Source organism: Protopterus annectens, chromosome 1.part1 (assembly GCF_019279795.1).
Source record: "Protopterus annectens isolate FY-2018-M chromosome 1.part1, PAN1.0, whole genome shotgun sequence".
NCBI classification, from domain to species: Eukaryota; Metazoa; Chordata; order Ceratodontiformes; family Protopteridae; genus Protopterus; species Protopterus annectens.
Genome location: NC_056726.1, coordinates 966,393,317 through 966,417,856, shown reverse-complemented (window position 1 = coordinate 966,417,856; position 24,540 = coordinate 966,393,317). Strand labels below are relative to the sequence as shown.

General features: G+C 41.3%; 1 protein-coding gene across 1 annotated transcript in view; it reads right to left on the bottom strand.

The window, feature by feature from the left end:
* NOL10 (nucleolar protein 10) overlaps positions 1-24,540 on the bottom strand; it is a 1,716,803-nt gene that overhangs the window by 1,603,563 nt on the left and 88,700 nt on the right. Inside the window, exon 3 of the mRNA XM_044079305.1 lies at positions 3,359-3,457. Within this exon, the coding sequence (XP_043935240.1) occupies positions 3,359-3,457 (99 nt within the window). The remainder of the gene's footprint in view (positions 1-3,358; positions 3,458-24,540) is intronic.

Below are 24,540 nucleotides of genomic sequence, written 5' to 3'. Positions count from 1 at the left end.
TGCAACTTTGCACATGGGATTAGAAGAATGCAAGATGCCATGAAGCCCAGAGCCTGCAGGATTTTCCTTGCAGTTAGCCTGGTACAATTTGCTAGTATTTTGAAGTACTGAGTTAGCTGCCCCTGTTTTTCTGGCGTTAGATAGGCCATCTGGGTGTTTGTGTCCAAGTCGGCACCCAGGAAAGTTATTTTCTGAGATGGTGTTAGCCTGGATTTCTCTTTGTTGACTGTGTATCCCAGAGAATTCAATAACCGCGTTACATAAGCCAGATGTTCCAGAAGTATGTGTTTGCTATCCACTTGGATCAGGCAATCGTCCAAATAAGGGTAAATTTGTATCCCTTGAAGTCTGCAGTAGGCAATTACTGATGCCAGGCATTTCGTGAATACTCTGGGCGCAGTAGATAAGCCAAAGGGCAATGCAGAGAATTGATAGTGGATTGAACCTGCAAGAAATCTGAGGTATCTTCTGCAGCTTTGTCTGACTGGGACATGCAGGTATGCCTCCTTGAGGTCCAATGTTACCAGCCAAGGCTCCTTGCCCAGCATGGGAAGAAGCTGCTGTAAGGTGAGCATCTTGAATTTTGGCACAAGTAGAAATGTGTTTAGGATGGAAAAGTCCAAAATGGGTCTCCAGTCGGTTCCTTTCCTTGGTACCAGGAATAGTCTGGAATAAAAACCTTGACCTTGTTCGTGAGTTGGTACCTCTTGAATAGCTTTCATGTCCATGAGCTTTGAAATTTGTATTTGAGCCTCTGCCCTTTGATTGTGTGGCAGGTTCGGCATGCCTCTCATTTTTGGAAGAGTGTGAAAATGAAATCTGCAGCCTCTGTTTATAATGTCCAGGATCCATTTGTCTGTTGTGATAATATGCCAATTTCTTGTAAATAATGCCAGCTTTCCTCCCATGGGTGCTGCCAGCTGAGACTTGCTTGGCATGAAAAGGGGAAAGTCATTGGGTTTGTTTCCTGTATTGTTGTGCACCGTCTTCGCCACCTCTTGGTGCTGGAGTCTGCCATTGTCTGCCTCTATATGATCCTTGAGATTGTCCTCTGCCCCTTGCGCGCCTGTATCTACCTCTTTGGGGCTTGTCCGTGGCTGGAAAGGACCAGTTTTTTGAAGGCCAATTTCTGCTAAAACGTGGTGGTTGAACCTGTAGAAAAGCTTTGACCGTTTTGCATAGATTTAGCTTTTTCTTCCATTTTCCATAGTATCTCCTCAGCATTAGTACCAAATAATACATCCTTTTGTAAAGGAGCATCTAGAAGTTTAGCTTTAACATGATCAGGCAAGGTTTGTTCCCTAAGCCAGGCATGTCTACGAATGACTGATCCTGTAACAGCAGCTCTACTTGAGGCCTCTAGAGCATCATAGCCACATTGTAAGGTGTGTTTACCCACTTGTTCTGCACTATGCAACATATCCTGCAACTCCTTCAAATCTGGTTGTTCAGGTTGTGATATTGTATTCCTTAGTTGTGATAACAGAAATTGCTGATATTTAAGCATATGAAACTGACAATTTAAGGCCCTCATGGCTAGGGTGGCCGAGGTATATACCTTTTTTCCCCACCTTTCTAAGGATCTAGATTCTCTTTCGGAAGGTAGTGGATTCTTAGCAGTAGAGGCCTTCATTCCCTTGGAGCCTTGAGAAATGGTTTCAGGGTCAGCATTATGGCCTTTGTAAAGAAATTGGTGAGAGTTAGGAACTCTGTAGTACCTATCAGGCTTGACTGGGGCAGGAGGCAGGGAATCCGGGTTATGGCAAGCCTCCGAGTAAACATCATCAAGTATGTCCAAGACAGGAGGTATCGCCAGAGGTCTGTGCTGAGGTAGCAAAAGAAATTTCCTAAGTCTTTTCTTGGAATCAGAAAAGTCTTGGCCTTCCCAATGGAAGTGTTCCCTCAAGGTATGCAAGGTTTCCCCAAAAGAAAAATCCTCTGGGGGAGATACAGAAGGGATGGACTGCTCTGCATCAGAATCTTCAAAAGGGGAGTACGAGTGTGCCTCTTTATCAGAATGTTCTGAAATAATGGAGCCCTGGTCAGAAGAGGGAGAATCTTCCTCCACTCTGGGTCTCTTGTCCGGAGGGGGCTGGGAACCCCTGATAAGAGTAATTAAATCCTCAGCCATTTTTAGCATCTGCTTTTTAGGCATGGGGCCTGGAGATGGGCCCTGTGCAACAGGCCTCTTGGGATGCATGGCTGATTTGGACTTAGTAAAGGCCTTTATGGAAAAGGAAGAAGAGGGTCTAAAGACACCGTGGGTGGAGGTGGACCTGTCCACATTAGGAGGCTCAACACTCACGGTGGCTTCGGTAGCTGTAGTCTGGGTATGGGCCGAGGCACCTGCGGTCTCGGTTACAGAAGACACTGCCAGAGAAGTGTCGTCGGTAGTCAGGAGCTGCGTAGGCACCTCGCTGAGAACCAGACCACGTGTAGCCGGTTTTGGCATGGTGTCGGTGGAGACCGCGGACCTCGCGTGTCGGTCTTTGTCCTTGCGTTTTTTGGACAAAACGGTAGTCGGAGTCTCCGACGACATTTTATAATCAAAAGCTTTACCAAAAAAGTGCTGGGCGAACTCCGCCCGACGCTTAATAGTGCGTTTATTGAAAGTAGTGCAAAAGCGACAGCCCGAGACGTCGTAGTCTGGGCCTAAACAAGGTATGCAGAAGGAATGGAAATCCTTATGCGGTATTTGCTTCCCACAAGAACTACAATTGTTAACTTTGTCTGACATCGGTCTGAGGCAAGAAACGTTTCCCCAACGGGGTACTTAGCTTTAAGAAGACTTCGGTTTCCAAATTTTCGTAATTTCAGGAGCTGGCCGACCGGCACTTGCGAACTGCTTCTGCTTCGGGCACCGCGCGGCAAAAAAGACTGAAGAATATGGCGTCGGCTGTGTCTTATACCCCTGTTGCACTGACGTCAGGAAAGAAAGCGACGACAACCGACGCCGGACCTAGACTTTGGAATTCGGCCGACCGAGAACCCGCCTGACGGCAGAGAACCCATCTGTGATTACTGCAGCTGTATGCACGATGAACATCTTCAACTCTGACTTCTTTTTTGTAGAAGTTTAATCAAGACATATGAAGTCAATATGCTTTAATAGTGAAAGAATCCTTTTGAAGATATGTACTTTATTTCACAAACACCACTGCATTCCACTTATTTTATGCTATTGATATATCTATTTTACTGCATTTATGAATACTTCAACAGTCAATATATAGTTTTAAACTCTATTGCAGCAATGAAAAACAAAACAAAACAAAAAACATAAAAAATACTTCAACACTGTACTTCAAGTTACAGCATGGACATATTAAATAAAGAAAATAATTTAGGTTAGACACACCTGTTGCAAGAACGTACTGCCCATCTTGTGATACCTTGATAGTAGTGCTAACTGTTGGCATTTCAAAATCCTGAATGAGTTCAATTCTTCTGCGTACATCTTCAAGGGAAATAAATTCACAGATTTAGAAAAGAAATCCACTTTATTACCAACTCTAAAACCTTTTCAACACAATTTACAATAATATTAAAGGTATTTGTTTTTAACAATTTTGATTTCCTGCTTTTTTTAAACAGTTTACCAATTCATCTTCCAGAAACATGGATGCATTTTATGTTTGGGTTGATGCAATATTTTACAGTTTTTGTGTGTAAATTAGTAAGAGAAGCATTTCTGACCTGCAGCATAAATGAATTTAGCACATCAAAATAAGTTTTAAAAACATGTTAATAAAAGTATTCAAATTCAAATTACTATTTACTTTTGGAAATTTTGTATAATTCTAGACACGGTACATGGTGGTCAGAGCAAATCAATTTGAGGTGTTTCAATATAATGTCAACATTGATTCTGGTTTTTCAATATAATGTCAATATTGATTCTAAAACCGATTTAAATATTTATCTACTACTTTAAATAGAACTATCTCACAAAGACGTAATGCCCAGAAATAATTTCTGTTGGTCTATTTCAGAAGCACACTACATGAGCAAGCTGTCTGGGCTCTATAATAATAATAATAATAATAATAATAAAAAAAATGAGAACATCCAGCTGTCCTTCGAATAGCGGAAGAATGAAATGGACTGTGACCATCTGGAATTTTATCTGTTTCACAAACTAGTTTAAGTGACTAAGGTCCAGAATGGGCCTTAGGTCTCCTGTCTTTTTTGGAACCAAAAAGTACAAGGAGTAGACTCTGTATCCCATCTGGTCTGGTGGAACCTTTGGGATGGCTCGTGTCCAACAGCTTTTCTTTTTACTTCTGCTGTAGTGGATTCCATCTGGTAGGATGGCACTAAGGGAATCTTTTTTCTTGGTTTGGAGGAATAAAGACAGAAACGGTATTATCCTCTGGTGATTATCCTCAGTACTTCTGTGTCCGTGATGGCCTGCCAGATTTGAAGGTGCAAGAATAAGTGTCCCTCCCCAGACTGCCTCCAGAGTTCGGCAATCAGGCAACCATTCAAGGATGCAGGAAGAATTTCTCAGAAAAGGGTCCACGAAATCTTTGATTCTACAGACCACATCTGCCCCTTGGGTGATCCTTTGAGGAACTGATAAGCAGAGTCCTATGGCAGACAAGGTCTTACCGTCTTTCTCACTCCTGGTTAACATGCCCTTAACATTTGGACCAAAGAAAGTGGAACAATCAAAAGGGACATCAAGGAAGGATATCTTGAAGTCTTCAGCAAATTCACACAATCGTATCAAGGCGTGGCAGCAAATAGCTATGTCACTGGCTGCTGCTTTAGATGATCCATCAATGGCATTTGCAAGTAGACACATGGAGACATTGGAAATAAATTCTGGGTAAACAGTTAGGAATCCACTCTTTTTTTTTTGGGGGGGGGGATATCAAATGGTAAAATACCAGAGAGAGAGTTAGTGTGCTCTTTGGTCAATTCTCTCAATAGAAATGTGTAACATAAGCCAGGTAGTTCAACGCTCTTAACAGGAAAAAAATTGCTGACACAAGTCTGTTTTCAAAATCTGTCCAATGCCCTAGAGTCACGATTAGGGGGACTAACAGATGTACTCTCTTCGGAGAGTTTGTTTCATGTGGCCACCACTATGACCATAACATCTACCAGGGAACTTTACTCCACAGTGCCCAGTCTTTAGAAGCTACTAAGATCTTGTCAGGTTTCTTTGGCATGGGTTCTGCTGTATCAGGTTTCTAACAGGCTCTCTGAGCCACCAAATCAATGAGGGCATCAGGAGGAGGAATCACCCAGGTGGTAGAACTGCCAACTACGAATGCCTCCAGCAATATGGATTCTTCAAGGGAAGGTGCATCAGTGGCCAACCCCACCGCTACTGTATCACCAATTTGGGGATTTTTGACAAAAGTGACATCTCTGAAGGGGATCTAAGGGAACCTTCCCTTTCCAAACCTGTATCATAAATTAAAGGTTCAGAAGATGAATCTATAAGCTTTCTTTTGTACGTCATCTTTCTATGGATTCAAGATTGGGGAATCTCAAATCTTTGATCCAAAATTTTCTCGGGTCTTCCTGAGGAGACGACACCAGCATGACCCCCACTTGAATCTGCTGACAAAGAAATTTCTGAATCATCATTCATCTGATCAACATCTGCTTCAGTAAGACACCATGAAGAATAGGTGGATTTCACAGATGGTACCAAGGATGCTCTCGGTGGTCTTCTTTCCTGTTATAGTGGAGAATGCAGTCTCGAACTGAGAGGGTCTGGCACAAAAAGTTATATCAGTGAAGGTGATCTGATCAGACATGTCTTGGGATCCGATGGCTTTGACATCTTTGATGCCAGACCAGGAAGAACTATTGGGTCAGGGGACCATTTTCAAGACTTCGACAGGCTTTACAGGAGTTATGCTTCCCTGAGACTTTCTTGTGTTTGAAAAGTGACTTGTCAACTGCTGAAGATGAAGGAGCAGATGGGGAAGCCAATCCTACATGAGGAAGTGAACCTTTTAATATTAACTTGTCCTTATGACTTTGCAAGGCCTTATGTCTAAAAGAAGCACATGCTTCACAGTGTCTAAGTGTGCCATTCCCAGACAATAAAATCACAGGGTATGGTGGGGGTAATGTGGGAGGACTTTATGGCCTCACTTGTAGCATTTGTTACTGCTTTCATCTGACATTGTTAATTACTGAAAAAAAAACCACGCACTCACTCTAAAAGGAAACTAAAGAAGTTAGCTAAAGATTGAACGGGAACAGAATGACAAGCTTTTTTTTAAACAACAACAGTAACAATGAAAAGTTGGGCTTAAAAGCTAAAAGCAGAATAAACAATCAGCTGGGTAGGAAAGGATATCATACCTTAAAAAGTAAGGAAAAAAGGAAACATTTTGCTAGGCTTGAAAGAAGAACAGAGCACTGGGAAAACTCATGACCGTTCGAACAGACAGCAAATGAGATCTGAAGATTTCATGTAGGGAAGAGAGGGATTATGGGTAAGGGAGGAGTCACAGCCTTGGATTCACCCATTCAGATGTGCAGAGACTGGATCAGAGATCTAACTGTTGAATCAGACAAAAATGGATCATGAGATTTGTCTGCTGTACCAAAGAAACTGGTAAGAACAGACTATTAATTTTATGAAAGCACAAATATGTAACTGGACTGATATCCCACAGCAGGATTTATTAACTGAATGGGTACATCAATTGTATGCTCCAAACCAGGCCATAGAATGTAGCCAAGACCTGTATTATTAAAGATTCAATCATGCCAGAAGAAAGAGATGATTCTGAGAAAACTGTGGTAGAAGCACAAAATATTAATAACTGGAGACAGTAGAGTATTTATGGGAAATGATTTTTCACTGTACACTAAACTGAAGGGTGGGAGGTTGGCATAATGGTTAAGGTGTTTACCTTACAGACAAAAGGTACAGGGTTTGATTCTCACATGGGGTAACTGGCTAGGTTTATAATGGCCCACAAGGGCAGTTAGCCTAGTACTAATCTATGAACCTATGAACCTAAGAGAAGCAAATTTATCTTAGCAATTAGGGAATGCCTACAGACAGGAATGAGGTTAAAACTACTGCATCCAGTTGTCTTCAGAATTTCTTTCCTGAAGGATCAAAATCATTTTTTGATGCAGAGCAGTCTAAAGAGAAGACAGAAAAGTATAATCAACAAGGGGTGAGCCATCAAATAGAAAGGGACTCTCCTTATCATTCTTCTGATAAGACTCAGAGAGATTTTGCCAGTGAAGACACTTACAATTTTCAAAAGGAAAATTCTTGAGAGGGAGAAAATAGCATAGGAGTTATTAAAATAGGAATACCCTAGACTTGAACCAGAGTATGTGATTGAGAGATGGACATGAACAGGAAAAAAGACCAGCAGCACTGAAATTAGTGAATAAAAACGAGACTGTAAAGTATCAATCACATTTGTGAAATATGACTTTTACAAGAAAAAAAAAGTGTCTGAGAATTTTTTGTTGACTTTGTTAAACTTACTAGGGAACTGACAGGCACACTGTATGCCCCACTTAGTGTCACTGATGTTTGGAAGGACACAAAGGAAAAAAGGAGAGGGGCAGAGGGAAAAAAATAATTTTTTTTTTGTTCTTAACAGTGTGTTGTCTTTCGGCTTTTCCCGGTTAGGGGTCGCCACAGCGGAACTCCGGTCCACTAATGATTGGCAGTAGATTTTTACGTGCCGTGATGCCAGCCCTGACGCACAACCTTCAACGAAGGTACGCCCATTCATGCATGTCTCCACACAGAAGACGCTCTAGCTAAGAATGGAACAGAACAATGTCTTACTGTGAGGCGACAATGCTACCGCAGCAACACCACCGCTTTTGTTTTTGTATAAAACATTTTAGAATATAAATTGCATGTTACATAGTAAAGTACTTTTAGTGATGGTTTTACATAATAAAGATGCTGAAGTAAAAAGGTGCTTTTTTCTTCTCTTTTTAGTTTTAAGAAATGTAGAAATTAAAATGTAAAAAGAGAAGAAATGTTAGATAAAAGCATAACTAAGTCAATATGTTGTAATCCTGGGCTGTTGGGGTGGGATGTAAAGGTATATGCAGAATTTAATTTTTTTCTTTTACATTTGTATAGGTGAATGTCTGGATTAATGCCCTTAGCTTAATCTAATAACAGTTTTTGAGAATGCAAGTGGGGTTTAAAAAATAATAGGCCACAATGTAATAAATAGTTTTCTTTATGCAAATAAATGTTCAGCGCCTGTTGAGAAATTTGGTGCAGAGGGCAATTCTAGGTTTTGATTTTGTGTTTCCATGGAAACAAACTGACTAAAGGCGAAGGCAATAAATCAAGAGGTCTGGACACTGTTTACTGATAGAAACATGAAGTTAAAGGTACAAGGGCAAGTAGTTTGGTAACAAAGCTTGAAATCACTGAAAATGAATAAGACAGCAGCTTTTCTGGTAACCAAGTACACTTTAATGTATTTACTTGAACAGTGTATAACTTGGTTTTATTTAAACACTGTCATGCACTTTTTTCTTATGGGTACAAGTTAATGTTTTCTGAAAAAAAAGACAAGTTATTTTTCACACTTAGAAGAGGAATAAAGACAAGACAAGACAAGAACAGACAGCAATCAGTTTAAATAGGGGCACAGGCTGTAAAATTAATCTTACCATGAATACCATTAATTTCAGGTTAGGTTTTACCTGTGCGTGTGTGTGGCTGTAAATCTGGGACAATATATCAGGAGGGTTAAAGTTCATTATTTGAAGATGTACATAGTTGCGTGTGCTAGTTTTAAGTTAATGGGCTATGGGAGTGTGTTTATTTTTTGTTTGTTTGAGGGTTTTCATTAAAACAAAACGTCTTCTAAAATGTTTGAACCTGTCACAGAGATGACAAAAAATAACTATATAAAAGTTCAACCTGCTAAACATTAGTGGGCGTATGTAACACAAAAACTGTCCTATGTAACAGATAGAAATACTAACTTCTTATCATAAAGAATACACTAAATCTATTATTTTGGAACTCAAATAGCTTCACAAGTATAGACAAAAAGGAAAGAGTGCTAAACTACATTAATAAATGCAGAGTACAAACAGAATGCTACAGGAGATGCACTTAGAAAGAAATGAGCATGTGAATTTGATAAAGGATTTCAGGAAGGATATTCAGCAGAGTATCACAGACAAGGGAAAATGGGAGTACTGCTAGAGGAGCTCCGGTAGTGCTAGAAGAGAGGAAAAAGTAATGTTAGATTGAGGTAGTAAGCGGTTATTGGCAAGGGAGAAGGATTACGCTTGCGTTTATATTCCATCCAAAACTGCTAAGAAAAGTTGGGGAGAAATAATCAGCTTCCAGAAGGGAATATTTACTTAGTGGGGACTGGAACCTGATTTGCAACAGTGAGGATATATATCTGGGTGACTAGAAGGGAAGTATAAGAAAACTGGGTACATTTCTGAAGAACTTCTTGAAATTTTTGGTATGGAAGACGTAAATTCAGTATCAGGAACTCTGAGAATTTTCATATTATTTTAAAGGCACAATAACTGGGCTAGACTAGACAGAAATTATATTTCACATGAACATGTGCATTTAACTGAAAGCTCTGATACATCCTAAAACTCTTTCAGATCATGAACCAACAACAACAAAAAATAAAAATTCAGGGTAATGAAGTACAAATGTGACACTGCCACTTCCCCACCTATCTGCTAAAAAGAGAGGAATATAAGGAACGAGTAGTGGAAATTATTCAAGAGTTATTAGGAAAGAGCAATTTATAGCTAGTGAATAGGGAAAAAAATGAAAATTAAGTTTAAAAATAGGACAGAAAGGAAAGAAAAGAAAAAAGATACGGTTAAGAAGTAACCAGAATTACTTAGAGGGGTTGACAAAAATTAAAGTACTGCAGAGTGCTAAAGAGAAAATAAGGAGGTAACGGGATAATATGCAGGAGTTTAAAAAGACTGCTATTATGCAACTGTTTTTTTATGATAACTCCACAGCACACACACCTGACACAATGACTTAAGGAACAGAATGTAGAAAGGGTTGTTGCTAACCTTAGGGAACCTATAACAAGAAAAATAACCAGAAATCCTGTGGGAATATTAGACATATTTCAGAAATTTTTTGAAACGTTGTATAAAGCACAGGAATGTGGAAACCAAGATATAGCACAGATAAAAATATTTATGGAATACTTACGCATGACAATGTTATAAATAGACAAAGCTCAACAATTAACAGTTAAGATACGAGATAAGAAAACATGGTGATGTATAATCAATTTGCAGGAAAGTCTTTAAGAATATATGATATTCTTATGGAAGTTTAGGGGCTAGGAGGGAAGAAAGTGAGGATGATCTGGAAGGCTATTTTTACCAGTATCATTCTGGAAGAAAGCTTTGGTGACTGTAATACCTAAACAAAGTAAACACCCATCAGACCCAGCTTCATTGGCCCATTTAAATTTTAAATAATGACTATAAGAGGTTTATGATTTTAATAGCCAAAACAATGGCAAAGTTGTTGCCAAAATTGAGTTATAGATCATTGTGGTTTTGTGGAGGGGAGGCAAACATCTGACAATATTAACACAACAATGATAATCCAGAAAGAGGCAGAACATAAGAGAATACCATTGTTGGTGGTGGGTCTTGATGCAAAGAAGCATTCAGAGTAAGCTGGGATTTTATGAGTAGGGCAATGTAAGCATCTGCACTCCCTGATACAATAGTAAGGTTAATCAAGAAGATATAGGAGGGGTCAGAGGCAAAATTTTAAGCAATTGGGCTCCACTCTGATAAGTTGTATCTGAACAGTGGAATCAGATAGGGGTGCCCTGGATGGCAGGATGGTAATCAAGAAAGGCCAGCTTTATTTGCAGACGATATTATTTTGTACCTGATAAAACCTGAAAAGAACATCTTAGTTTTGTGGAACATACTGACACAGTTTCAAGTCTTTTTGGGATATATAAAATAAATGATGATAAAACAAAGGCTGCAGCTATAAACTACGTACCCACAAATGAATTGGTTCAGCAATACCCACATTTATGGGGGAAATGATACAATGAAGTATTTAGGAGTATGGGTTAAAAAGGATATTGTTATGGCAGCTAAAGAAATGTGAAAATGGGTCTACTTCAAAACACTGAAATCTCATAATATTGAACTTCAAAACACTGACACCATAACATCAAAAACCCAAAACAATGAAAACTCAGAACATTGAAACTTTACATCATAAAATAGAAAACTACAATGCACATGTAAATAACATCCCCTCCACCTATAACACCACCAAACTACCAAAACACACTTTTTACTACATTTCTGCAGGGGCAAGCCCCCCTGCCCCCCACACCCCCCATAAATTAAATATGGCAACTCCAAGATTGCACTACAGTGGAAAACAGTTAATTTCCCAATCTCACTGTATTGCGATCACCATACAGAATGTAAACATAAATGTCTAAATCACTTACCTGTATGGCCTAAAAAAAAGTACAGATTGCAAAATAAATACTTTTTCCCCTATTCACTTCTCCCAGCACTTCTCAGAACACTAACTTCACTTCCATGAAAGCAACACATAGTGAGGTAAGGAAATTAACTTTCTCCAGTGTAGTGCGATCTAGGAGTTGCTATATTTAATTTACGGGGGGGGGGGGGCTGCAGAAACATAGTAAAAAGAGTGTTTGTTATTTTGGTGTTCTTAGCGATGGGGATGTTATTTACATGTGCATTGTAGTTTTCTATGTTATGATGCACACTTTCAGCGCTCTGAGTTTTCGTTGTTTTGGGTTTTTGATGTTATGGTCTCAATGTTTTGAAGTTCAATGTTATGAGATTTCAATGTTTTGAAGTAGATCCGTGGAAAGACACTAAACAAAAGACAATACAAAAACTGATAAGATATGAATAGGAAGATACAAGCAGTGAAAATATTTTTAGCCCCTTCAGTTTTATATACGGGTTAAGCATAGTTTTATCAACCAGAGGTGAAGTTGTGGTCAGTAATTAGTAACGAGTTGAAGGATTTGTCTTAGAGAGAAAGACGGCAATGGTCAAGTGGGATACGTTTATCATTCCAAAAGAAGAAGGTGGTTTAGGAATACTTGATTTAAAGGGATATCTTAAGAGCTACACAGTTAAGGTCATATACACAACACAAGCAAAGTATCCCAAGAACTAAGCCAACATGAGAATGCAGAAAGTAGAAACTGCCGATAGCAATAACTGCAATTAGGGGATACAGAGAACAGGCAATAGGGGGCTGGAATTTACTGGAGAAAACTGGCAAAGGAACCAAGGTATTGGGGGCAAATAACTAGAGAGAGAGAGAAAGGTAATAGAGTTTAAAGAGGACAACAAGACATTTGGACTGCAGGCTAGAGAAACCTTCCCCATCAGGGATGGATATCAGAGTATAGGCAAACAGAAAGGGATGGGGATCCTAAGTGAAAGAGACACTCTGGTAGACTTTTTAGCTGAATCTAGAAGAGAAGCTGCTTTTAGAAAGGGGGCATATAAAACACTGCACGATAACTATTCACAATGAAACATTTCGGACGTATGTATGTCTGCCAAATAAGCAACAAAGTCTAGAAGATTTAGGATTTTTGCTTGGAAGTGTTGGCATAGGTATTTTTTTATCCCAAGCAAATTTCAAAGAATCTTTACTCAGGAACAGAGCAAATGTTGGAGGTGTGATGGGGAAGAAAGGGCTAACTGGGAACATATGTTTTGGGAGTTTAATATTTTGGCAGACTTTAAAAATTCCTTACAGAGAACTCTGAAAGAAATATTGGGTGTAACTAAGGAAATTACTTTTGTGAACCGGGATACAGGATATGAATTGCCTAGACACAGTAAGGCCTTGTTAAGTTTAATTCTGGTGGCTGCCAAAAAAGCTATTACTAGAAAATAGAAGTCAAAGTGTAAACCAACTGTACTTGAAGTAGTGAACACTGTAAGAGATAAAAGAACTGGTGTGATCTTTAGAAAAGGGTAGGAGCAAATTACATATACAAATGGAAATTGTGGAAACAATACATGCAGGAAAATGTTTTGGAGGAGGAGTAAGGTTTAAGGGAAGGCAGGAATTGATCAATGTATGTAGTCTCGAATTGATGATAATTGTATCAAAGGACATATGTGATGTATGTTTGGAACTGTGAACATGGTAAAACTGTTTTTTTCTTTTATATTAATATATGTTTGCTTAAGTCTTAAGTGATAATTCAATAAAGGTGTTAAAAAAGAAAGACATATTTTGGAGAAATATTTATGATGACCCTGTGGAACATAAAGATGTTGAAAGGATAGAAAAATTAAATTAAACAGTAAGGAGTTCAAATGCACAGCATATGAAATGGAATAACAGCCAGAGAAATTGTAAAGGACAGATGAGCTGAAATCAAAACAGGAAAGGTTAATAATGACAGCCCAGGATAGTTAAAGTACATGTTGTTTTACAAAGTCCATTGAACATGGGGGAGGAACAAACAAATGTAGGTTGTGTAAAAGAGAAATGGAAACAGTTGCACACCTTGTATCTGGGTGTGATACACTCATGGTAGAGAGCCTGTACACAAAGGCACACTGTGTTGTAAATGTTACACTAGGGGACTGTGCAAACTCTACAATACAGAAGTAGCTGAGAAGTACTGGAAACATTAACCACACAGCATTACAGAGAATGAAGAAGTGTACATCACCCATTATCAACAGTTCAAAAAAATAGAGATGAGAAAAACAGATATAGTAGTCTATGAAAAAAAGGATCAAAGTAGCATTGATCACTGAAATTGCTACAAGTAGTGATTACAGTCTCTCACATACAGACAATGTCATAAAATATCAGGATTTGCAGGCAGAAAAAAAAGAGCAATCTGGAAGAAAGATACCCACACAGTTCCAAGAGTAGTAGGAGCAACTGGTCTAATAAAAAAGAATCTAGAGTCATATACAGATATGCTACCAGTACATGTAACTGCATCAATAGCATTGGTAGTCAATTCTGGGTACATTGTGGGAGCTGCGAAAAGTACGTTTGGATAACATCAATGACTAACAATGCAAATTTCATGAAATTTAATCATACCCTGACTTAGGAATGGGGTCCATTCAGAAACCAAAAATACTTGGAGAAATTAAATGCTGAGACAGAGACAGAGACAGCTGTGCCTGTGCTCTGTTATACCTAACCATACTCAGCTGTTGCTCCTCCAGTGGATGGAGGATGAAGTATGTACTCCTAAGTATACATGTAAGAGGTGTAAGACAGTAGAACAAATAATACAATAAAAAATGCTAACAGTAAATTTCAGAGTATCGCTGCTTTCCCCTGATGAAACGGGTCTTGCAGGTGCTACCTCAGATCATTTTAGCAATACATGCATGGCTCACCAAAATGAGCAATGCAAAAGGAATTAATTCATCATCTTGTCAGGCATTCACTTTCTGCAGTGGGCATCACACGTCCACTAGATGCTACCTGAAGTTCTTGTGCAGGAACAACAAGAAAATCCTGCGCTCCTTGGGACAATACTCTGTAACCTCGTATTCTACAATGCCAGAGATATCCACAGACATATGCTCAAGTCCATTCAAAGAGAAAATGGTAGCCCTGTGCGCATGGGATGCACATTTGTAAATCAAGTATTACACACTGTGGAGCTGTACACAAGTATGAACATGGAGCTAGGCTATGGAGCGCATCATCATGGACCTAATTATAAGGATATGGGGAATCTCCAAACACTAGATCTCACTCAATTTGGTTTTGTGAAAGGTAGATCATGTCTGCTCAACCTGGTTGACTTCTTTGAGTCAGTCACCAGAGCTGTGCATGAGGGCAAGGCAGTTCAAATAACTTACCTTGATCTGGCCAAGGCCTTTGATACCATTCCCCACTCAGGAATTATTGATAAACTCACCAAACTAGGCATCAACCCCTACATCACTAGGTGGGTTGCAAACTGGCTCACAGATAGAACCTACAGTGTGAAAGTAGCGGACTCCAAGTCAGACTGCTGACCAGTCACGAGTGGAGTCCCACAGGGATCGGTCCTGCGACCTCTCCTGTTTGGCATCTACTTCTCAGAACTCCAGGCCAACACAGAGGGACTCTGGCTGACCAAGTTCACAGACTACTGCAAGCTGGGGGCCATTATTAACTCTCCAGGTGATGTACACATCCAACAGAACGGCCTCACTGAGACCAATGACTGGTGTTGAAACCATGGCCTTAAGCTTAATGCCTAAAAATGCATTGTCATCCCCTTTGGGAAAAACTCAATTCCCACTAATTACCACATCGATGGGAGCCCACTGAACACTGAAGGTATTAAGTGAGATCTGGGGACACAGGTCGACAGCAACCTCTCCTTCGACCTTTCTTCTATGTGGCACATCTCATTACCAATGGTTTTGCATCCAGGAAGAAAGAGGTCATCATCTCTCTCTACTCTTCCCTCATTAGGCCAATCATAATGCCCCATTTGGCATGTACCTCACTAGACACATGCAACAGCTGGAAAGGCCACAAAAGTACCTCATGAAGAGGATCCTAGGCCTTAAACACATGTCCTACACGGAAAGACTCAAAAAACTCCAGCTATTCTTTGTCTCATATCGTCTACTAAGAGGTGATCTCTACTTGACTAAAAAGCCATGTCTGACACAGCCCTGTTAGAAATGCTACATCTAAAGAAATCTCAATCCCTCTGCACCACACGCTCCAGAGACCTCAACCTCATTACCACAATCAATAGAACATGCTGGAGGGACATGTTCATAACCCAGAGACTGCCCATGCTCTGGAATAGACTTCCCATACATGTCAAGCAAAGCACCTCACTGGCCCTCTTCAAGAGATATCTTGATGAGTGGATGGGAAATAGAAAGTGCATCCCAGGGATCACTCCAGTGGCTCTACTTGACAGAGGCACTGGGAGCCAACGTCGAGCAGTACAATGCCAGGGCACTTCTATGGGCTAGGCATCTAAAGGCTCCAGTACCATTAGCCTAGTACACACCTATGAAAATAGTGGTCATATGCTTTTTGGCTACTGTGGTGTGCATGGGTAGCACAGTACTGAATGCTAGTCATCACCAAACAGTGGAGCGAACTACCTTCATTACTACAGTCACCATGCAAGCGGGCTCGTGTTAAAGTGCTATAAAGGAGTGGTACCACTTTGCACAACACTGACTATTACAGTATAACTGTAGAAGAGGAATTTCAGTAAAGATTCTACAAACTTACAGTTTTTGCAACATTAAGGAAGGAGTTCTACCAGGTAAAGCACCTCAGTAAAAACAACAAACTCTGTCGAGGATATCAAGGACAGTCATGCAGAGGAAATGACATTTGAGTAACTGGGAATCCATGACACTGGCAGCACTCTGCACCATCTGCTGTGGATGGGGGGGGGGGCAAAATCATGCACAATGAAAATCTTGTGAAGAACATGCTACAAGGGGTATGGGGTTCCACAGCACTACAATGAGATGTGGCTACAGTATGTAAGTAAGGAAAAGCTGTGCATATCACTGACTTCAGCTGAAGCAAGTACATAAAGGGAGGGGAAGCTATGGCCATAACTACAGCATAAAAATGTTGGCAGAGGCTGGACACATAACTAAATGCAGATGATAAACCAGGTGAATAAGTGTTGGGGGGGCTGTAATCAGAGGTGTTGGCATCCCAGCCCACACTCAGTGGCTGACATGGTTTAACCCACAAGTCTACGGATACTTGCATGGCCTCAAAGGACGAAACAGCTGAAAACTTCCACTAGCCAGCAGCATAAATTACTGCAGCAGGCCCTCCACAAACGTGGCATTCACCTTCTGAGCAAAGGTGATGCAAAAGGGCATTACCAGAAGAAGATTATACTGGGACTGGTGCAAGATGTGAATGCTATGGGCAGTCATAATAGGTCTCTAAAACAGGTTTGATGAAAGTTTATCGATACAACACTCTGTCCATAGGAAAAAGCACAGGACACCGTGACAGAGAGGTCCACCACAAGGTGTGGCCTCCAACATTAACATCTCACTGAGGTAGAGCTTTTGGTCATACTTCTTGGTCAAACAATGAGACCCACTCTTACAGGGGGTGGCTTGAACAAGGAAGTTGGGCTGTCAACCACCACCCACGTTTGAAGTACAGCAAGCACCAGGTTAGTAATGCTCCTTACATTACAACAGAGCACAATCCATGCAGGCTTGAAAGGACTCACCAAGACCCACCTGCATATCAGTCCTTGCAAGCACATCTAGTTTGAACAACAGGTATATCAATGTACGCTACAGCTGTATTTAATGTGTAGTGGTATGCATGCCATAATGGTTTACAGGAGCATACATAAGTGAGTAGACAATGGTGCCATGTGTATTCCTGTTATCAACGGTTCAAATATTAGACAGTCTGGCACAAAAGATCAACAGACAGCTGACATTAGCAGGACACCTGTAACTTATGATGTGAGCATGTGAATGACAAGGTCTGATGACACAGTGTCACTGTCTACAACACTACAGGGTGAAGGGATAATCCACATCCTCCACTACAAGGGCCCTTGTAGAGATACAAGCTCAGTACATGTGTTCACCAAGTCATGACGGACAACTTGTGCCTGACAGTCCATTATGGGCTCCATCTGTTTCTTCAGATCACACAGCACCCAAAATCTTACTGCCTCTAAAGTGCACGTACCCACACTTGTGGACATGCATGGGTGGGTGGGGTTAAGAACAGCCATGATGCCAGGATCATCCCTATTATGTCTATAACACAACATTAACAAGCACATATGCAAAACAGTGACATAGGCACAAACAAATCCTCTCACAAGCACAGTGTAGATGGTGAATGTGCTCCATGGTTTGTGGGACAATGTGCACCAACTGCACAATGTCAGTCAGCCAGTACAGGGACAGACAGCACACTATGCTACGGAGGTTGTTGGTGGCAAATACTGCCTCAAAAGGTGCTGCCATGACACACACTGCAACTACTATCCAGTCTACTTCAACGATCCATGCATTCTATGGCTGTGGGAGGCTTTGGGTATGGGAGGGGCAAATACAAACCATCTCAAACTAGACTATACAAATCATTGCTTTAATGGCATCACTGGCTGCAGCAGATTGACAAAAGGCTCCTGTATACAAATGGGTAAGGTTGCACTTACCTTAGTCTCCACAGAAATCAACATACCATGCATCTCCCTCTATATCATTTGAGGGCAACATAGCTCACCTCGGTCACTTATGTTGTCCTTGTTCACTTTGAAATGGGTCACAATCTGCTGGCCTGTGAAAGTACAGCTGTGTACACTTACCATAAATGTAGATGTCTGAGTGTATTCACTGTTGTAGTCATTACATTTGGGTAATCTGCTGGCAGGTTGCCCTCAGTCTGCCTGATTAACAAAGTCTTGGGTCCTGCGTCAGTTGCTGTCCCTTCTTCCATGACGTCAGGTTGTCAAAGGTATAAAACATGCAGCCGATGCCATTACATCAGTTTTTCTTGCCCCAGATGTCAGGTGCCCCCCAAATGGAGAGCCAAATATTTAAGTAATTAAACACACAAAAAACATACCTCCAAATTAAAGCAAATACACCAAAAAGGCTTTTAAGCATAGTAAAGGAAAGGAGAGGTAAAAACTGGGGGTTGGAGGGAGGGTAACCAGGACTGCAACAGTGAATACACTCGAACATCTACATTTATGGTAAGTGTACACAACTGTACTATGTTCTTCATGTTTCACTGTTGCAGTCATTACATTTGGGTAGATTCCTAAAGCTATGATTGGGAGGATGGATTTATACAGCATTAGGACCAGCTATAAGGCCCTGCAGGACAGCAGTGGCAAAGTCAGCTCTGGATTTAGAGAAGAGAGGTAAATGGTAATGTTTGGTGAATGTATGAACTGAGCTCCAGGTAGCATCTTCTAGAATGTCTCTGGCAGGAACACCTCTGAGAAAGGCTGTAGAAGTAGATGCAGCCCTGGTGGAATGAGATCTGATCCCCTGGGGGATAGGTTTACCATGGTGCATATAACAGAAACAAATACAATGGCTTATCCATCTGGAAATAGTCTGCTTTGAAATAGCCTTTCCTTCTGCCCTTGCAGCAAATGCCACCAGTAGTTGTTCAGTTTTTCTTAGAGATTTTGTCCTGTTTAAGTAAAATCTAAGTTGTCTGTGCATATCCAATGAATGCAGATACCGCTCCCCCTTGTTCTGTGGATTGGGAAAGAATGTTGGCAAATGAATGGTCTGATTAAGAGCCACACTGGATACCACCTTAGGCATGAAGGAAGGATTGGTCCCGAGAAGACACCCTGTCCGCATGAAAAATAATGAAAGGCTCCACTGCCATAAGAGCCTGTAATTTGGAAATCCTTCTAGCTGAAGTGACTGCTAAAAGGAAAGCTGTTTTCCAGGAGATAAATTTTAAGTCTGCAGTAGCAGCTGGCTCAAAAGGAGGGAGAGTGAGTTTTTCCAATACAAAATTGAGATCCCAGGCAGGGGTTGGAGCTCTCCTGGGTGGTCTTATGTTTTTGGCCCATCTGAGATACTACTTTAGCAGAGGATGAGAGAAGAGGGGAGGTTCTGTGTTGTAATGAGCTGAAATGGCTGAGGCATGGATTTTTATGGAAGAAAAGGACAGGCCCTTGTAAAGCATCTCAGTTAAGTATTGTAAAATCTGAGGAATATTGGGCACTGCTGTGCTTATTCCTTGTGATTGATTCCAGGCACAATCTTTTCCATTTGTCAGCATAAGATTTTCTAGTACTAGGCCTTCTTGACTCCAAGATGACATCCATCACAAGTTTGCTGAGGGATGCTAAGGGTGAATTTAGGTGATTAGCCACGCTGCAAAATTCAAAGTTTGGAGCTGAGTGTGCAGAATTTGGTTGTTCTGCTGAGACAGTAAGTAAGGTGTCTGAGGCTGGTGCCACGGTGGAAGGTGTGACACATTGCGCAGGAGTGGGTACCAGTGTTGGCGAGGCCAGTCTGGAGCAATCAATTTTTGGTTTGTCCTGTTTGACTTTTAGCAGAACTTTGGAGAGTACAGGCAGAGGGGGAAACGCATAGGCTGATATGTTTTTCCAGCTGAATGATAGAACATCCACTTTCCAGGCTTTTTTGTGATGAGTTCTTGTGCAGAATTTGTCCAACTGATAGATCTTTTTGCCTTACCCCAAAACTATGTCTGGACTCCCTCTTTTGTGTGTCAACATGTTGAAAATCCATGGTTCCAGTTTCCATTCGTGTGGGTCCATGAGATTTCTGCTTAGTTCGTCTACCAGAGTATTTAGCTTTCCTGGCAGGAATTGAGCTTGTAGTTGAATTTGATAGGTCAAGGCCGTGTTCCACAATGCCATGGCTAGTCTGCAAAGGGGGTAGGAGTGTGTACCCCCCTGCTTGTTTATGTACCACATAACTGTGGTGTTGTCTGTCTTTATCAGTAATTGTCCTGGATGAAGTTAGTCCTTGAAGGCTTACAGCTAGCATCTCTTTTTGATTGATATGAAGGTGCATTTGATTTGGGCTCCATTTGCCCTGAATGCACTTCCCTGCCAGATGAGCTCCCCAAGTATAGTTTGATGCATCTGTAGTTAGGGTTTGTGCGGTAGGGGGTGGAGTGAATGGCAGTCCCTTGTTTTGGTGGAAGGCCTCTGCCCACCATAGGAACTCTAGTTGCAGGCAAGGTATGATAGGAATCATTGTTTCCAGGCTGTGACAATGTTGACTCCATAAACTTTTTAAGTACCACTGAAGTTTCCTCATATGCAGTCTTGCATATGGAATTAGAAGAATGGAGGAGGCCATGAACGCCAAGGCTTGCAGAATTTGTCTTGCAGATAGCAGGATTTTTGTGGCCACCTGTTTGAAGTAAGTTACCAAATGAATTTGCTTGCACACAGGAATGTAATTTTTTGAGGGGGTACCAGTTGTGATTTCTTTTTGTTTAAGGTGTACCCTAGACAAGTTAGAACCCTTTTTACAAACGCCAGATGTTTTAGAAGAATGTCCCTGTTTTCTGCCTGAATTAGACTATCATCCAGGTATGGATATATTTGAATATTTGTCTACAAAATGCAATTACTGGAGCCAGGCACTTTGTGAAGACCCTGGGTGCAGTAGATAAGCCAAAGGGCAGTGCAGAGAACTGGTAATGCAAGTAGTCTGGTTTGAAGCGGATTCTTCTGCAAGATTCCCTGACTGGGATATGCAGGTAAGCCTCTTTTAATTACCAACCAGGCATCTGTGCCTAGCATAAGAAGTAACTGTTGAAGAGTCAGTATTTTGGAATGTCCAGAAATGTGTTTAGAGTAGATAAGTCCAGAATTGGAGGCCATGATTTGTCTTTTCTGGGTACCAGGAAAAGTCTTGAATAGAAACCTTGTCCCTTTTCCTCTTATGGTACTGGTTGAATAGCCCCCATGTTCATGAGGGACAGTATTTGTTTCTGGGCCTCTGCCCACTGATTTGGGGGCAGGTCTGGCCATCCATTTGGGATTGGCAACATGTGGAAATGAAATCTGTATCCCTGGGATACTATATTTAAAACCCATTTGTCCTGGGTTATAAGTTGCCAGTTTCTTGCATGAAGTGCCAGTTTTCCCCCCAAAGGGGCAGCTAAAAGGTAAGTGCTTGGTAAGTGTAGAGGGAAGTCATTGAGACTGCTTACCACAGGGAGGTGCCTTGCTGTTTCCAGATTTGGAGGAGAAGGAGGCACCCCATTGTTTTGTTCTAAAAGTCCCTTGTGACTGAAACCTGCAGCCTTTGGAATGTCCGGGTTTGACTTGAGTGGCTCTTGAAGGAACTGGAAAGGACTAGTTCTTAGTAGGCCAGTGCCTACTAAATCTTGGAGGGTGAACTTGTAAGAAATCGCTCACAGTTTGCATAGATTTAGCTTTATCCTCCATCCTTTTTAAAACGTCTTCAGCCTTATTACCAAAGAGACGGTCCTGTTGTAAAGGAGCATCCAACAATTCTGCTTTAACATGATCAGGCAGAGTTTGCTCTTCGAACCAAGCATGCCTTCTTAACACAGACCCAGTTACAGCAGCCCTGCAGGAGTCCTCCAAAGAATCAAAACCACATTGCAAAGTATATTTTCCAACTTGTTCTGCTGAATGCAATAAATCCTGTAAATCTTTATTTTCCACACAGTCAGAAATTAACATAATTTTCTGTTGAAGCAGTCCCATGATGTGCTGTTGATATTTAAGCATATGAAATTGACAGTTAAAGCCCTGATTGCCAAGGTTGCAGAAGTGTAAACCTTCTTACCCCATCTATCCAGTGCCCTGGAATCTCTCTCAGAAGGGGTAGGATTTTTAGCAGTAGAGGCCTTAATGCCCTTGGGACCCTGAGAAAAATGGTTTCAGGATCTGCAATAGGATTTTTAAAAAGGAATTTGTGGGAGTCAGGAACTCTGTAGTATCTTGTTTGGCTTACAAGGAGCCGGAGGCAGTGCATCAGGGGCCATACTAGATTCTGAAAAAACATCAACAACAATGTCTAGAAGAGGAGGTATAGCCAAAGGACTATGGTGAGGGAGAAGAAGAAAGTCTCTAAGTCTCTTTTTAGATTCAGAGAAATCCTGACTTTCCCAGTGGAAATGTTCCCTTAAGGTATGTAAAGTTCCCCCAAGAGAAAAATCCTCAGGGGGAGAAGCAGAAGGAATGGAATCTTCTGCATCAGAGTCCTCATAAGTAGGCATAGACAAATCCTGTTCATTAGAAGAGAGTCAGAAGAAATACAATCCTGTTCAGAAGATTCATAATCAATGTCCTGCCTAGGCCTCTTAGAAGGGGGGGGGAGGGGATTAGCTACCCCTGATCACAGCAATTAAATCTTCAGCCATTTTGATCATTTGTTTTTTTAGACATGGGGCCTGCACATGTGGGCCAGGGATCAGTTTTTTAGACATAGATTTAGATTTTGACCTTAGGAAGATGGTGTCGGTCTAATATACAAATCTGTAGGCCTGAAAATACCCTCAGAAGCTGGTGCCTGCACAGCGGCTCCAGACCTATCTAAGGTAGAGACATCCACAGGTTCCATATTTGAAGCATCTCACGGCATACCGGACTACGAATGGGTCCCAGTAGAGGCCTGTGAATCAGAAGGAGCGGGTATCAGGGGCTGCGAAAGCACCTCACCGAGTACTGGCTCCTGGCTTAGGAGAAGCATAGTTGTCAGTTTTGGACCTCGACGGCCTCTCTCTTCTCTTTTTCTTTGCATTTTTTAGGTATTCCGGTAGTCGGATTGCTAACCAATGACATTTCTGGATAATTAAAGCATGATCCAAAATATTTAGAAGCAAAAATATACAGACGTTTAATAGTGAGTTGATTAAATTTAGCACAAAACCGACAGCAAGGTACACTGTGATCAGGGCCTAGGCAAGGAATACAGTACAAATGAAAATCCTTGAGGTATTTGCTTCCCACAAGTAATGCGATTATTAACCTTTACTGACATCGGTAAGGAGCAATAAAGTTTCCCCAACGGGGTACTTAGCTTTTTAGTTGAAGACTTTGGTTCTGAAACTCGAAAACGAAAATTTCAGGAGTCGGCCAACCGGCACTTGCGAACTGCTTCTGCTTTGGGCACCGCACGGCAAGAAAGACTGATGTAATGGCGTTGGTTCCATGTTTTATACCCCTGACGACCTGATGTCATGGAAGAAGGGATAGCAACCGACGCAGGACCCAAGACTTTGTTAATCAGGCCGTCTGAGGGCAAATTACCCAAATGTAATGACTGCAACAGTGAAACACGAAGAACATCTGATGTTATGTCTGGTGTTGTCTGTACCACCTCTTGTATTGTCATGGATGTCTACAATGCTCAACACTGTTGGCAGAGGCTCTGCCAGCAGCTAACTTTTAGTTATGTACTCACCATAACTTCAGATGTTTGGGATCCATCTCGCCTACATTCTGACTGATGGGTTCGGAGCCGATCCCTCGGCTCCGACTCGTGCCAAAGCGAAGTCTCTTATTGGCTGAGCTTACTATATCCCAGGATGCACCACTACCAGTCCCCCAGATCTAGTTTGTCCGCATACATGCACACATGCACGCACTGATTATATAACATCGACAGATGAAACAAGATAAAACAGTAGAAATCAAAACCGTTCAATCTCTTCTGATCTCCAAGGCAGGGGAAGGAGGGTGGGTATTAGGAATGGCGAGATGGATCCCAAACATCTGAAGTTATGGTGAGTACATAACTAAAAGATGTTATGTGATCCTATCTCGCCTACATTCTGACTGATGGGACAGCGTCCCTAGCACCTGAATCCTGGGTGGCTCACTGGAAAACACTCCTGAGTACCGTGGAACCAAATGATGCTCGCCCTTTAGATGCCACATCCAATTTATAGTGGGAAATGAAAGTGTGCGGATTAGACCAAGTAGCCGCAGCTCAAATCTCAGAAATAGCGAGCTTGGAATGAAAAGCTATAGAAGTCGCCATAGCTCTGGTAGAGTGAGCTTTGATAGATGTTGT